This window comes from Rhodamnia argentea, chromosome 4, assembly GCF_020921035.1.
Source record: "Rhodamnia argentea isolate NSW1041297 chromosome 4, ASM2092103v1, whole genome shotgun sequence".
Taxonomy (NCBI): domain Eukaryota; kingdom Viridiplantae; phylum Streptophyta; class Magnoliopsida; order Myrtales; family Myrtaceae; genus Rhodamnia; species Rhodamnia argentea.
In genome coordinates, this window is record NC_063153.1 from 9,016,725 (window position 1) to 9,033,288 (window position 16,564).

General features: G+C 42.6%; 2 protein-coding genes and 1 long non-coding RNA gene across 3 annotated transcripts; 2 read left to right on the top strand and 1 right to left on the bottom strand.

Annotated features, from left to right (window-relative positions):
- Positions 1 to 40: 40 nt before the first annotated feature.
- On the bottom strand, positions 41 to 1,963 carry LOC115753755 (40S ribosomal protein S11-like). The gene is made up of 6 exons (XM_030692530.2): positions 1,817 to 1,963; positions 1,690 to 1,730; positions 1,123 to 1,223; positions 592 to 736; positions 424 to 513; positions 41 to 332 (listed from the first exon to the last, which is right to left on the bottom strand). The coding sequence occupies exons 1-6, from the start codon at positions 1,826 to 1,828 to the stop codon at positions 239 to 241; spliced, it is 483 nt and encodes a 160-aa protein (XP_030548390.1). The 5' UTR covers positions 1,829 to 1,963; the 3' UTR covers positions 41 to 238.
- On the top strand, positions 781 to 16,044 carry LOC125314907. Its single transcript, XR_007198253.1, has 3 exons — positions 781 to 920; positions 1,952 to 1,953; positions 16,031 to 16,044. It is a non-coding gene; the product is annotated as an uncharacterized LOC125314907 (long non-coding RNA).
- Positions 3,801 to 7,520, top strand: LOC115753751. Its single transcript, XM_030692525.2, has 9 exons — positions 3,801 to 4,044; positions 4,386 to 4,576; positions 5,078 to 5,259; positions 5,339 to 5,623; positions 5,720 to 5,778; positions 5,888 to 5,924; positions 6,074 to 6,145; positions 6,469 to 6,793; positions 6,948 to 7,520. Exons 1-9 carry the CDS (start codon positions 3,813 to 3,815, stop codon positions 7,302 to 7,304), a joined length of 1,740 nt encoding a protein of 579 aa, XP_030548385.2. The 5' UTR covers positions 3,801 to 3,812; the 3' UTR covers positions 7,305 to 7,520.
- Positions 16,045 to 16,564: the final 520 nt, after the last annotated feature.

Below are 16,564 nucleotides of genomic sequence, written 5' to 3' on the forward strand. Positions count from 1 at the left end.
GTAGCCCTCTTGTGTATGAATAGTCTTAAATTCTCTTCAAGCAAACACCTCGGGCACATATTACCCATAGTTGCGTCCATAGTAAACATGAAAAGCACCTTTGAGTCAATAGCAGAACTTGAACTGTAACACAATCCATTCATGAAAATTCAAAACAAGTCTCCCATGTAGACCCGCAAAATTGAACCTAACATTACTCCCGCAGATAAGCTTCAATGGAAGAACTGCGGCGCTACCCTTACATCCCGGCAAATGCCTTCTTCCCGCCTCCACCTGATGACCCAGCTGGGATCACTTTCAAGACATTGAACCTCACCGTTTTTGACAGCGGCCTATAACAAGGTTCGTCACAGTAGTCAGGCGAAAGAACTGTGCAAGTATAGAAAGCTCGAGGAAGTGAAAGCGAAAAGTCTTGGAATTAACCTGCACTGGCCGATAATAACATGGTCACCCTCCTTCACACGAAAGCATGGAGAAATGTGCGCCGGAATGTTGGAATGCCTCTTTTCATATCTGAAATCAGTTCACTGATCAGTATTATCACAGGAGGTCAGATGAATAAAAGATATAATCACTTGCGTAGTCTCTGACCTTTGGTACTTCTTGACAAAGTGAAGGTAGTTTCGGCGGACAATGATGGTCCTCATCATCTTAGCACTGTGGCAAGTGCCAGCAAGAATACGACCCCTGATGGATACATTGCCAGTAAATGGGCACTTCTTGTCAATGTACGTGCCTGCAACCAAGTCGAATATACACCAGTCTAAGTTTATGTGGTCATTTAACTTTGCTGCTAACAGAAAGAGAATCACTTGCAAGAAGAAACCGCGCACCCAGCAATGTGACTAATTAAGTAGCCATAGCTGTGATTCTACAACCACACCATAAACTAACTTCCACACACATCATACTCATTTCAGGTAACTAATGACATGATGCTACATTACTTTTAACAGGTCCTTGATCTAGGCTTTTTTTTAATCACACGTCTACATAACAAACAGGGACTGTGGTAACAGACAGTACTTGCAACTCAAAGCCTCAGCCACTCTGGATGTACTTTATCACTTCAAATTACAAAATTTCAACTTCCACCTAATAAAGAACTCAACCTGGACATACCTTCAGTTGCCTCTCTAGGGGTCTTGAAGCCCAAGCCAACGCTCTTAAAATACCTGTTCCCTCCCTTACCGGGTCTCTTGCCCTTGCCAGACTTCTTCGAGCTGAAAATTCCGACAATCACAATTATATTACCTCGCGGAAAAAGAAACCCATGTACATCCCCCTCCATCCGATTTGTTTAACATTTGTTCAAACAAAGTGCCAGTTTTTATTGAGCTTCAGACTAGGTTCAGCGCCAGCCTATGGCAGTCCCCAGATCCACGATTTGCTCAATTCCCCCGCACACATCAAAAGATTTGGAGCAGCAACTCTACGCATAATATACCAAAAATAGCTACAGAAAACCCCTGAAATAATTTCCCATCACCACTAAGCACCTCAGCTGATCACTGTAAATCACTTTTGCTCATTTCCACTCTCCACCAGATGCAATGTAAGCAGCTAAAAAGCAGCTCGGCCAGAGACACGGCACTCTCGACTGAAGCTTAAATCTTTTACCCTAATCACGATCGACCCAACAAATAAGGACCCGATTAGATCGCAAAGAGAAAAGTTTCCGAATCTCACCAGAGGAAAACCTTGGGCTGCTTCAGAAACGCCTTCTCAGTCTGCAGAAGCACACAATCACTTCAAATCACACGAGAAACGGTTCACGAGATGGGATCATAAGCAGGGGAAAGTTTCGCAGCTTCACCTGAGCATCCATGGCGGTTCAGCGCTTGAGGTCGAGCCGACAGGAGGAGGCTGAAGAAAAGAGAGGAAACCCTAATTTTTGGAGGCACGGAGCGAGCGAGAGGCGATGAGGTAGAAGGCTTATGACTTATGAGAGGAGTGGGTTTCCCTAGCTTCGAAATGACGGAAATACCCACCTCTAGCGAGTACGGGCTTCTGAGAGCCCGCCCATTAGAACAGCCCAATGATGGAGCCCGTTATTGCATCCGAGTCTAATTGGGCCGATCCTGGGCGGGCTATTACTTGGGCCGTATGAAAATTTGAGGCCCGAATGCTAATCCTTTGTTTTGCGCCTAGCAGACCGGGTCGGGCCCCTTCTGGGGGGAGCCGTTTGCTCCGGGACCATATTGCCAGGACGATGAAAACTCGGGGCTAGTACAAGCTCGGCTAGACGGGCCAACAAGCTTCTCGAAGCCTATCCCAAACGTCGGCCGACCCGTGCCGTTCCGCGGGTCGTCATGTCCACGAACAATTCCGACATCCAGGAGGATTTTTCAACTGGCGTACCTTTTGTTGCGAAAATAGCCTTGCCGCCAAAATTTGAAAAAAGAAGGAGAGGGATCAAAGCCCACTGCGAGTGCAAGCTTTTGGGACAAAGTGGAGGCGTTTGGTTCTTTATCCCCAAATGCCTTTGAGTTTGAAGTCAGCATTTCCAAAGGCCTTTTAACTCTCAATAGCATTAGCATTCGGCATTTTCGAAATTCCTGCTTTCAAGGGTTGATGACTTCCTTCCTTCCATCCAAATTTGCCCTCACTTGTATTTCCATATTCCAGCTCTGCCGTTACAATCAATGTTCGTCTCCCTGTCCGGAACCGACCCTTTTTAGATCCGAATCCGGATTGCCGGTTCGACGCTCGGCCCAGAGTTGGACGAGGCTGGCCGATGATCGCTGGAGGACGGCTGAGGGTCGCATGACCTTGGCATTGCCTCGACCGGCCTTTTCGATGGTTCGACATCTTCCTTTCTCCAATAGCCATTCCCTCTGTTTTTTTTTTTTTTCCATTTCTTCTTCTATTTTGCCCTCCTTCAAAGCTACTGTGCAAAAGATTTACCAAAAAGTTGCTCAACCAAATGAATATTCACTTTGAACAAAATGTACCTTGAATCAGAAAAACCTTTGTGAAATACACTTTTCATCATCATCATCATCATCATGATCGTCATCATCGAGCGGCATCCATCCGATGAGGACTCCTGTGGGAATGAGCGAGCGGGGAGAGTGGGAGCCAGTTATGGGAGCCGGAGATCAAGGCTCCCGAGGGCACAAAAAGTCAAAGAAACAATAGTAATGTTGTCCAAAAAGTAAAAATTTTCTCGATCAAAGAGCCCCTGAAAAGTAGACATGTTTATGTCCTTCCCGCGTTGGATTCCTCTGCCTCCCATGTTTTTCGACTTTCCCATAATGCCCCCCTTGAATTTTTCTTTTCCTCTCTTTTTTTTACTCATGAAAATTATTAGTGCTCGCATGTTAATTCTTCCAAACAAAAAGAAACACAAAAACAAGAAAAAGGGAAAGCAATGTTCATTCTTCTCGTGATCGTCCCTTACAACGCTGCTAGTCCCCAGGAGACTCTTAAGTCGATAGGAAGCTATACTTTAAGTCGTCGAGATATGTTCCGAGAGATAAATAAAATATTAAATTTATCATGTTATTGATGATGGAACGTTTGGAATATATCGGTATGAGAAGTATTGTCTCTCGAATGATCGATTTTGAGATGCAATTAACTTATTTTTTATCTTGATATTCATGGCGGTTAATACTTTTCGCAGTCATTTTATGCGGAAAAAAAGAAACTGTAATCTCGCCCAAAGTGCCTTCTGGATAAGAACATTAGGAGCACAAATCATGTTTTCAATGGCTTAAATCCCCAAAACAGAAAGTGAAAGAATAAGGTATTTCCAAGGGTATTGTTGGAAACAGGAGCAAACGTTTCTGCAGGAAGGTTAATTCTGAATGATGGCTACCACTGAACTCAGCTTCTTCAACCTTTTGTTTGCAACTGTTAACCCCCTCGCTTTGTCCGTGAGGGCGAACCACAAACCAGTAGAGAGCTCAGGGCTTTCTCTCACCATGGCTCTAAAACTCTTTCTTGTCCCCACTTTGTTCCTTCTTGTTTCCTCAGCTTTCGCCTCTTCCTCGCATGGAGACTCTCTCTTTCGACCCTTTGAAGCACCATCACCTACAGGTACTACTACTACTACTACTCTCTCTCTCTCTCTCTCTCTCTCTCTCTCTCTCTCTCTCTCCTGGGTTCTGTCGTCACTGCATTTACGTTTGTTCGCAGCAAAAGAAAAAGAAAGTTTGAGCGAAGAAGCTTCACAGCTCACTCTTCTTGTCCTAGCTCTACTCTCTGTTTGAAGTTTTCGGTTAAACCCATTTCAAGATGTTTGTTTTCCCTAAGTCTAAGCATCTTCTGTTAGTGGATGGCTCGTAAAGTTTCAATCTTTTTGGCCCGCATTGTGGTCCTGTTGTAGGAACTATTCACGGCTGGTGTTCTGGTGATGAGCTTTCTCTTGCATTTTTCAGGGTGGGACTGGGAAAGCAAAGCGAAGTTACTGGGGACGACCGCGCGAGAATATGTTATAGGCCCGAGTACTGATCTCTTTGAGAACTCGATGTCTGCTTTGGCCGCACAGAGGACTTACAGGAGAGACCCTCTCGATGGGTTCAAAAGATACACAGAGGGGTGGAATCTGAAAGACCATCACTACTGGGCTGTGAGTAGTATTGTTGCCTCGATTGTGCATTTCTTTTCTTGTTATGGCAATGCTGAAGCTAATTCAGACTTGGACTATTGGGCAAAATTAATGTAGTGTCAGCTGACTTGAAAGAAGACCCATCAAAGGTTCATGATTTTTAGTGAAACCTGTGCAGTGCGTGCCAATCACTGTCCAATAGCATGACTTTTTAGTGTATTCTGTTCATGGCATATGAACGATATAGCAGACGCCTGGAGGATGCTGCTGTGCTGCTTACCCAATGAACTTATTTGGGGAAGCTAAGACGGCTGTACAAGTTTGAAATGAGAGCGTTGAAGCTGTTTTGTCTGGGAGATCTTACTTTAGTTTGCACGTTCAGTCATAGGATTTCCAAGACTCTGCTTGTTGACTCATAAATTGTGAAACATATCCTGTTATCATTGATTTGAATACTCAAGTTCTCCTGAAATTGGATTGGATTGCTAACACTGTCTTTCCTCCAATTTTGTCTGAATGCAGTCTGTGGGTTTTACTGCGGCTCCATTGCTTGTCATCGCAGCAATGTGGTTCCTTGGCTTCGGTGTTTGCTTGTTGGTCATGGTTTGTTGTTCTTGCAGTAGAAAGCAGCCTGATGGACAAAAGAGTGCTGCTGCTTATCAACTCTCTCTTATTTTTCTTGTCATTTTCGGCATTGCTTCAATGTACATCTCTCTCTCTCTCTCTCTCTCTCTCTCAGTAGACAAATCAAGTCAAGAAAACTGACTTTACATTGTGCAACAGCATTGGATGCCTTGTTCTCTATACAGGCCAGGGAAGGTTCCACAGAACCACAAGCGGAGCATTGGAGTATGTTGTGAATCAGGCTGATCTCACTGTAGGGAAACTGAAAGGTGTGTCGGATATTATTGCCCAAGCCAAGCAGGTTGGAGTCGATAAAGTTTTTGTGCCTCCTAGTGTTCAGACTGATATTGACCAGATTGAAGCAAAAATAGACTCATCAACCAGTGCTCTTGCTGGCCAAACTGTAGAGAACTCCGACGACATGCGGCATCTCCTGGATTCAGTGTAAGAGGGATGATCTGGCTCGCTTCTGTATATCGCAGTGCTTTCGACAGTTTATTTACTCGAGCACTAAGCTAAGACTGATTCAATTCGTTGCAGGAGACTGGCACTTATCTTAACAGCTGCAGTCATGCTTTCCTTGACACTGACCGGACTCTGTAAGGCCTTCTTCTCCATGATCATGATGCCTTTTTGTGTTAAGTATATGGCCTTATTTGATTCCATTTTAATATCAGTATTGTTCTATATATTCAATTTGTGATGCAGTGCTATCGGTCATTCGGATGCAATTTCTCTTGTACATGTAAGTGAAGAGTGACTTGTAGAAGTTGCTTCCACATGGGGATCAAATCAGCCTTTTCTCTTGTGGTTCTCTTGGGGCATTTGGATTGCTAGCTTATAGTCAATTAGTTATAATCAACAATTAACCATATGCTTGGAAACTTATTGCAGCCTAGTGATCGTTGGATGGCTACTTGTTTCTGGCAGTTTTATCTTATCCGGCACATTTCTGGTCCTCCATAAGTAAGTCTTCATCTGTGTATCGAAATTCAAATCCTTTCTGTTTGAGTTATCTGAAGTAAATTGCATTATCATGTCATCCATCGGATACTGGAAGTAACTATAACTATAAGTACTCATCCATAAGATGAAAAATTTCGTGATGCTACTGCCCTTTTATTTATATTGACATATCTTATTCTCAAAGAGCAAACTCCTCTTTTTTTTTGTTCGAAATATCTCGCATCCATTTTGTCATTATCCCCCTTTTTTCCTCTGTCGACAACGACACCAGCGGATGCAGATGTTGCATAAGAAGGCCTAATTCTAAGTTGTCACTATGTTAGTGTGGCTGGAGACACTTGTGTAGCGATGGATGAATGGGTTCAATACCCTTCAGCACACACTGCTTTAGATGAAATACTTCCGTGCATGGATGACGTGACTGTCCAAGAAACACAACAGCGAAGCAAGGAAGTAACTTATCAACTGGCTGAGGTGGTCAACCAGGTCATAACCAACGTGTCGAATCTAAATTTCTCGCCCAACTTCCCAACAATGTACATCAATCAGTCAGGTCCGCCAGTGCCGATCCTCTGTAATCCTTTCCACTCCGATCTGACTGATCGAGCTTGCTCATCTGGTGAAGTAGACCTCAACAATGCAAGAGAGGTATTCTCTCTCTGCCCAGTGCATATCCAATGAACCTTGAAGAAAGAGTATTAGTGCTTGCATTGAAGGAATACTGTGATATAGGCTTTGGAAATCAAAAAGTAAATTGCCTTCCTTTTTCTGGAATCTAGTTATTGTTAACAAATTTATGCAGGTCTGGAGGGGCTTTGTCTGTCAGGCTTCAGCGACAGGAATCTGCATGACGACAGGACGCTTGACACCATCCTTCTATGACCAGATGTCTTCTGCGGTGAATGCGAGCTACGGGCTGTACTACGACACTCCTTCCCTAACTGACCTACAAGACTGCACATTCGTCCGCCAAACATTCAGCGAAGTACATGCGAAGTATTGTCCTGGTTTGCAGCGATACAGCAAATGGGTGTACGTCGGTTTAGTGATCGTCTCCGTTTCGGTGATGCTCTCTCTCATCTTGTGCCTTCTGTATAGGCGGGAGCATGACGGGTATGTCTATACAAAGGAATTCGAAGAGCACAAACATTCTCAGTGAAACTGCAGGGTGTGGACCGATGATGTCGATAACAGTAGCTCTGAATTCAACTTGGAGTTTCGAGTTCGGACGGTTTGGTGTTGTGTCCCTGTGATGTGGAATCTCCAATGATCAGTTCTTCTGGACCTTGTAACTGTACTCTTTAATGCCTGTAGCTAAATGTGGGAAATTGTAAGATTTCTGGTCTGAATGCACAATCATATTGTGTTATGCAGATCTCAAAATTATGGTACTAAATCAAGTCAATCATATGTCGGAAGACAATCCCTGTACCCCTCAAAGTTTCGTTTAATAAAAGATTGTACTATAATTAGGACATTTTATTTCTCTGTTATTACTCTTAATTTCAAGAGATGTATTATAATTAGCACATTTTATTTCTCTGTTATAACTCTTAATTTCAAGAGAAAGATATCGTATATAATAATAATTGTTCATGGACCTAAATTTTAATTACCAATAAAATACGGACTCAAACTAGAAAAGTTTTCTGGCGTTTTGGGTGTGTTGCCTCTTGCAACCCCGGGTAGGGTGGCCCTTTCGAATCCCGCTCACTCATGTAGGAGCGGGACTCTCATGCCTTTCGATCGATGAAAAGTATGAACCGTATCCCCCAACACTTCTTTCCAATAATGCATTCATAGTCCTTCATTCTCAAAGCGGGCATCGACATGCCCATGATGCTCCAATGATTCAATGTCCGGTTGAGGCAATGCATGTCTCGAGCTGGCCTGCCCGGTTGGCGACCACAATTACAAGCGTCCACGTGAACCGAATGCTTCCAAAGTTGAGCTTCAATTTCCACGAACATGCGTTCAATCAATGAGTAATTTTCTCCACAGCGCATTGCAACAAACTTCATCTGATGCATCTTGAACGAGAGAGAGAGAGAGAGAGAGAGAGAGAGAGAGTAGGCAACATCATGGTCTCGCAAGTCATATTCCGGGTTGAGTTGATGTTATAATCCATCGACATGGACCAAATGCATCTCTTATCTTATGATTGAATCTAAGATGACCGCGTCCGGATTCGCGAACTCGCGACACAGCCACCTTCCTCTTCATGCGACTTTAGAATCTGGGTCGAACGAAGAAAAATAAAGATCAAACTCGAGACTTCAAGGAAAGGCCACCGCGCCCTGCATTCGCGACGCTAAGTTTTCAAGGGCGCCGGACACATCGGCTCCCTATCTCGACCCTACACGCACCCGGCCATCCCCGAAACCCCGAGGCAAAGCGACCCCAATAAAAACAACAACAACAACAAAAACGTGTCTTTTCCCCCATTCGGACCGAATCTTAGACACACTATTTGATCAGGGTTTCTTCTCTGCCGAATCAAAGTAGGCTGCAATGCAAGTGCAACTGCCGACAGACCAGACGAGTAAACATGTTTGATGAGAACAGCATGAGAAGCGCCCGCCCCATGAGACAAAAAGGATCGTGGTAATAACAAGGGAGCCTGCTTCTTATCTCAAAGACCCACCATCTCCACCTCAACTTTTTGCTTCGTCTTCAAACCAAAAATCACAGATAATTTAATTTTAAAAAAAATTGTTGTATTTGTTTTATTTATTTATTTATTTATTTATGGCATAAAATGAGGATTGGATGTAGCAAAAGATCATTTTGAAGTCGCTTTCACTTATCCACGCCACAGCTGTCCTAACACCTCCGATTAAATTACGAAACATTAGCCCGTGATTTGTATTTGCCTCTTACCATCGTCGGTTCTTTCGACGCCATTGTACCAAATTTGGAGAAGATCTTTTGCGGGGGTGGCATTTTCTATACGTTGGGATAAACATTTCTTTATTCATGGTCTCGTCTTGCGAGCACAATTAAAAAAGATAATCAAGGGTCAACGAAAATGTTTGAGATTTCGCCGGGCGGCGAACATTTTCTTCTTCTTCTTTCTTTCCTTCAAAATTTTGTTAGTTCAGCGAAAAATAAATAATTGAAAAAAATGTTATTTTAAGATAACCATTTGTGTCGTTCAAATTAATTAGCTAGAGGAAAAATCTTTCCAACTATCGATAACAATTTATGCCGAGATATTTTCGTTGATGATGAAAATATTGTTCGCTCATTTAATTTTATGAGTTACGCAAAGAGTCATTTTAACAATTTTTTTTTAACTAATCATTCATTTTCCCCGAAATAAATGATGACTAAGTCAAAATATTAATCTATTTTCTATTTATGCTCTTCGACGAAGAAGAACGAATTAGTCCAGGTGTAGCTGACAATAATTTAGGAATATGCGACGGATAAACTCAATAAAAAAGAAAAGAAAAGAAAAGAAAATGAAATGGCGGCATGACATAAACGAGGGGCATTGGAATTTCAAGTTGTGATTGGTTGGTGTCGAAGAATTAGAAAATACATATTAACATCGTAGTCATTATCTTATGAATGGTCTGTGTGCCACGGTTGATACGTCTTAAATGAGACAAATTAGAGATGGGATCGACTATTTAATTTCGATTACTAGGCGGAATGCGTCATATAACGCAAGTTAAGTTGTTAACTCCATTTGGAACAACCGTGATCGCGCCGTGATTTCTGCTGTCCACAATGTATTGGAATATTTTTTCGCAAATTGCAATTTGGGGAATCAAGACATCGATTGGGATAACAATTTTTCAAACACCTTATAATAATTCGTAGCACTTCCTCTTTTTCGAAATTGTAATTGTGTGGGGACGCTATGCCTAACACCGCACATGATGTTAAGATAAAATTAAGTAGAAGTAGTACGCAAACTTAAAAAAGAAAAGGACCCAAAATGAAAATTTCTGGTTCATTATTCATAAGTATAATCTAGACTTTGGAAAAGTATGACAATTTAATTTCAGTCTGCCTGAGTTTTAATTTTTCTCAAACTACAGATGAATAAAGAGAAAAAGGAAATCCATATGTTATCTGTACATATTCCTTACACGTGATTTCCATTATTTTCTTGAGCGCACGTGTGGAGATTGCTTTTGCATGATTCCAAAGTAGGTGTCTGTCTGGAATTGCTATAGTTGAGTAAAAAACTTGTGTGTTTGGTATCACATGTCGTGAGACTGCAGCATCTTAAAAACTAAGCTAACTTCCTTAAAGCCGTTACAAACTATTTATAGCTTTGAGGGTGAAGTGATCATTGAGCGGGTGATCGGCATTCTTCGAAAGCTTCCGTGTCGTGTCGTGTCGTGTCGTGTCCGACACTCTCCGATCTCCCGACACTCTTCGACATGCTACCGACACGTGGTCGGGTCTCCGGACACGCCGGCGACACGCGAATCCAGCATCTTGACACGCCATTTTGACACGCAAGGGATCACTTTTAAGCATTTTCAGTAGATTAAGGGTCAAAATATGAATTTATAATATATATATATATATATGTACATACTTCGGTCATATACCTAGCCACTTCAAAATTAATAAACATAGCTAGCATAATAATAATAATAATAATAATAATAATAATAATCATGAATTCCTTACGGAAGAAGAAGAAACTCAACGATATTTTTATATGTATACAATAATTTATCATGTTATATACATTTAATATATAACGTGTTTTAACGTGTCGAAAATCTCTATTGTTAGCATGTTTCGTTGTGTCTCATATCACGTATCGATGTCGATGCTACTAAAGTGTGAGTTGGGCCCAACCTTAAGTCTCGGACCAAAGGTTGAGCCGAGCGTGATTTTTTTTCTCACTAGATGCTTTTGTCAAGCACACCCAAAGATGTTTTTCGGATCCTCGTGGCTCGACCGGCGCTAGGTCCGTGATCAAGTCTCACGAGGAGTTTATACCAAACACTTAAAAAATTTGTAACGCACAATTGCAAATGCTGACGAGGCCCGAGGGAAACGGAGAATAGGTTGGTTTATATATATTAAATTTGACTGGGCGATGAACAGTACGATGATGATATGACATGGCCAACATTAAAAAGACAGTTCTGACTCTTCTTACCGGTTTGTGAATTTCAAAAGCAAAGTTAAAGTGCTTTAAACCTTGAAGTTCATTGTTAACTCCCACATCCATGATTCATTCATGGCAAAAAGGATCATAATTTGGCATGCTGCATTTTAAAAAGTCATTATCGCTGTACACATCAACTGATGAAAGATGTATTTATTTGGGGAGAAGAACATTATATGTGTCAAAAATTGTGCACGACGCTCGTTTTAATGTCAAAAGCTTCAAAATGATCACTTAAGTGCCAACTCCGATTTGCTTGCCGAAAATCCCACATGGCCTTTTATTTATTTATTTATTAATATCTTAGCAAACGTGACTCGCCGTAAGTCCACGTGGACTTAAACTTAAAAATTAACTAAAACAATTAAAATATAATAAATTAAATAAAAAAAATAAGTTAAAACCTTAAAGGGAGGGGCTTGTTCAAGTGGCGAGGGCTTGCATGGCCCTTGCCTCCGCCGCCCAACCATCATCGGCAATGGCCGATGAGGGTGGGGATGGCCGACGGCTAGCTACTAGTCAGGACTTGGTGACCCCCACCGACCATCCCCTACTCTTGCCGCCCGTACAATCCCTTCCTCTTTTTTCTTTTTTAATTTAGCTTATTTTTATATTAAATATATATTTTAAATTTTTTAGCTTAGAAGTCTAGTGGAAGTCCACATAGTCAGAGTTTTTTAAAAAAATTGCCACATCAGATAAAATTTTTATTGTAACGGAAACATAATTAATTTGGCTATAATTTTTTCGATTTGACACTTAAGTGATTTTTTTTAACAGTTAAATAATTGTTTCGAAACTTTTGTCACTAAATTAAGCGTCATACATAACTTTTGACACTTTTAATGTACTTCTACGCATTTATTGGGGTTCCAACATTAGCCACGTCAGTAAAATGACAAAACTATTTTCTAATTTGTGGCGTTCACCATTGGTGAATTTAACTAATAAAAAATCCATTTTCATAGATGTTAATAACAATACCAGGCCAATACATTCCCCATTTTCTTGCCCCCACACCATTTTGGACAAGAAGCAACACGAGAATTGGTAATTAAATATTGTCACCATCCATTGCGTCCTCAAGTCTAATTTATCTGTTATATATATATATATATATATATATATATATATATATATTTGATAAACTAATATCACATTAGTAATACGATGTACTAGAGATGTTTATCAGTTCGTCATTGCTCTTTAAGTGATTAAAGATAAGTACAATGCCATTATTTAGCCTTAAAAAAAAAAACTAGTACGTTACGGGTATCGATTCATTCGTTTGCCAAGTCATTAATTCCACGCATGGCACGATTCTCATTTTGATAAATGAGTAAATAGGCATCTCGCCAGTCGCCACGCATATCAATCGGTCGCTTGGAGCGGGATTGAAATTAAATTTCACTTCCATTGGATGCACAAGCTCTTGCTCACCTCTGTACTTTTTTTTTGGGTTGGGGGGGGTCAGTTATGTGCTTTGATCAGTTGCAAATTTTAAACATAAGCCTCAAGTCCCCTCGATCACTTGCATATCGTTAATCGATTACATGACCAATTTACATGAAGTCAATATATGACTCTTCCTTAGAATTTGCTCGCTAAACTCCCGCAGCCCTTTTTAGATCTGCCACAAACTTTATAGCGTATCGGTATCAAGTTGTAGTCCCCAATAAAAACAAAAATGCATGTGGACCGTTGATTGGATGGATTATAATAGATCCGATCTGACTAAATTTTTTTTTTGCTAATTTCGGAGGGAGCAAGATTGCGGGATGCAGACCGCTTCCTCGCCCGAGTTCCCCATACGTGGCAGCTTCTTTGAGGCGCCTCGAGAAGCAGTTGCTCAAACGGCACGTTCTCTTGTCGTTTTGTTCCAGAATGCCCCCTGCCCCATCGAGCCAGCCGTTGGGATTATCCGGATGGGCACCCACCCTAACCTCAGTGCTAACCATGGTTGGGTCAAATGAACCCACGCGTTACTCCAGTAACGCCACCCCACTCCCACCTATAAATTCGCCCTTCGCTTTTCGCTAGGTTTGCCGAACCAGCCTCCTAAGTCTCCCTCTCAAGGGAGGCCCCACCCCTTACCCCCTCTCTCTAGTCTCCGGAGCCGCTTTCTCTATCTAGAGTTTCTCTCACTACGGCGGCGATGGCGATGTCCTCGAGAAACGACAGGCCGAGCGGTCCGGTCCTTCGATCTCTCTCGCCCGGCAGATTCCACTCGCTCACCACGAGAGCGTCGACGGCCATCGAGTCGTCGGCCTCGTCGCTCTCGGCCATGGCTTCCGATTTCGCGATGAGCTCCGGCTTCTACTCTGGATCCTCCACCTTCTTCAGCCGGAGGGCGTCCTCCCCCACGCGCGTCAACCTCTCCACCTCGCCGCCGCCGCTCTCCTCCTCATCCGTCCGTTTCTCCATCGACCGGCCGGTTTCCCCCAAGCGGTCGTTCGCCGCCTCGCCTCGCCATCCTGTAATCAACCGCCGGGGCAACTCGATTAAGAAGAAGTGCTCGTGCTCGCCGACGACGCATCCCGGCTCGTTCCGCTGCGGCTTGCACAGGCACTCGGGGAGCGGCGGCGGCGGCGGAGGAGGGAACAATCACTCGGACTCGTTCGTACCGAACCGGCTGATCATGCTGCGATCGGCGATGAGGAACAGGATCGTCAGCATCGGAGGCGTCGAGGGAGACCTGATGATGAGAGCTCTGACGGCCCTGATTCGTCCGTCGTCGCACCAGCAGAAGCGCCAAGCCGCATTCCAGCCGAGGCCGAGTCGGCTATCAGCGATGTCCAAGGCAGAGGATCCCTAATCAGGTTGGATTTGCGTGAACTCCGGGACCGAGCCAACTCAAGGCGAGCTCGACTACGACTGCGAGCTGCTGAATCAGCTCTTGACGATCGATCAGTTTCATCTCTGGCTTCGAAGAAGCGGCGGAGTTCGCCGCGAGGGCTGACTCTACTTGTACATAATAATTTTGCAGGCCGTTGGCGGCCGTTGAGGAAGAAAGTTTTGGACATTGCCTTTGCCGTGAATTAAAAACCCTCACGAATCCAAAGCAAATCCCGCAACTTCGACTCTAACCTGAATCCGGGTCACTATTAATCTAATTAAACCAACCTGCTAAAAAGCTAATTAGGTTTGAAACCGTTGGCAAGAGAGTCGTGACGTCCGGTCGGTTTGTTTGTGATTGCAGCGTCTCGTCTCGCCCACCGTGCGACTTTGATCCCGTCGTCCCCGTTGACATTCGCCGTTGTGGCCCGTCACCTGCTCTGTTGACTTCTCCGCCACGTTCCGTCGTCGTCCTGCCCAAGGAAGGTATATCCAATTCATTCCCTTTTTTTTTTTTTTTGTCTCTCATTTAATTTCGCTTACCATTATTATAATTGTTAATATTTTCAAGGTCTTTTTGCTGGTGCAGGTATGATGCCATTACGTAGAACTTGGCCACCAAGATTAACGGCCCGATTAGATTTAATAAGATATGAATTTATAAAGAAACGGAGACAACTAAGGGAGAGTTTCCCCACTTGGCAATAATGAGACAAAATAAATTGAATCCCGATTCGCCGACCATCTGGAGGCCCAATGAAGCCAGCTGGCTTCGCATTGAATTGATCAACCCGAGGAGAGGATTCATACCCGAACGCTCCACCCGTTTTGAGGGTCCATCGTAGAACGTATAATTACATCGAGAGGGCAAATGATGAAGAGAGATCAGGCTTTGGACCGTACGTTGTGGGGAGGAGCCACGATTCTTCTTGACCCTCCAATTTGATGAGATCTGGATATTAGACAACAAAATTCGATTGTGCGAAGTTTATAAACTATACCAATTACGTCCATCAAATTGTACGGGGTTTCGATGGGCGAGGACAGCGAATAGCTAAATTGCGATCCAAATCACAACGATGACGTCGATCTTAAAAACTCTATGCGAAAGCAACTATTAAGTGGCTGCTAGGGCAAAGTCAGAAGGGAGACTTTGAGGTCATGCGATGCTTTTATTCGGTCCAATGCTTTAGAATATATGCTCTATTCGTTTAGCAAAAATTGAATAATTTAAAAAATATTTTTCTAAAAATGATCATTTTTATCACTTGAAATTAATATTCAATGAATAATGTTCTCACTACTAACGACAATCTGTGTCTAATTATTTTCGTGAACGATAATATCGATTTTTATTCGCTTATTTTTGTAAGGACAAAAGAAAATCATAAAAAAATTAATTTTTTTTAAAATAATTTATTTTTCACGAGATAAATAAATGGTTAGATATGATTTGACTAGGCATTAGAAATTCGAAAGCGTGGGAGCGGCAAAGGCGGAGAAAGCCCGAAGGGGAATAGGAAAATGGGCCCGGGCCGAACATGGTCAGCGATTGGTGCAGGGGATTGCGGGGGACGATTGGGACCCAATGACCATGGGCCCACTTGTAACCTCAGGTCAAAAAGGTGGCTCCAATCTCCATGGCCCTGGTGATCCGACGGACCAAATGTATTGATTCTAAATACCAGTTTCTCAAGCTTGGATTAAAGTACGGATGCAAAATGAGAGAGGGATTCGAAAACCCCGACAAAATCCGACCGAACGAAACCGAAACTTCTCGGCTTAGGTAAGTTCATTTGGACATGGTTGTCAGATTGAAGTGTGAATTGTGAATCGGAATCTCAAATTCAAAATATCGTGACTCGAGAATCGAATCGGATTTAGTGGATTCTAGCCACATGCCTAAGTTTAAAATTTCAGGCATATTGAAAAACTTAATATTGTAACTTCTTCGCGTGATATTTCCAGATCAAGTAACAACAATTGCAAAATTAGGAGCTCTCGGTGAGCTTTGTTTTTGAAAGTGATATATGTTGGATTTCCAAGTGCGTGTTACGACCATGGCCCGAGATGTTGCAGCGCGATATTTGTCTTCCACACTTAAACGTAGAAAGGAAAGTTCACCAGCCATTGTAATTTCACAGGTTTTTCTTTTTATTGTTGTGAGAATGTCATTAATCTAATGTACAACGCTATTTAGAACGAGAGCTACATCTTTTCATAATGCAATGAGCTATAAAATTGATAAAGTCGTTTTGTACGTGCTGAATTGGTAGATTCAGCGATTGAATTTTCTTAGAAGCATATTATGATTTAGACTTAAATTGAATTATAAGATGAGAGTCGAGAAAGGATCGGTTTTAGTAATTATGGGCTCATGAGCTTTCGGTTACGAGGCAAAGAGACCGCGTTCTTATCATGGGAAATTGCTTCAAATATTC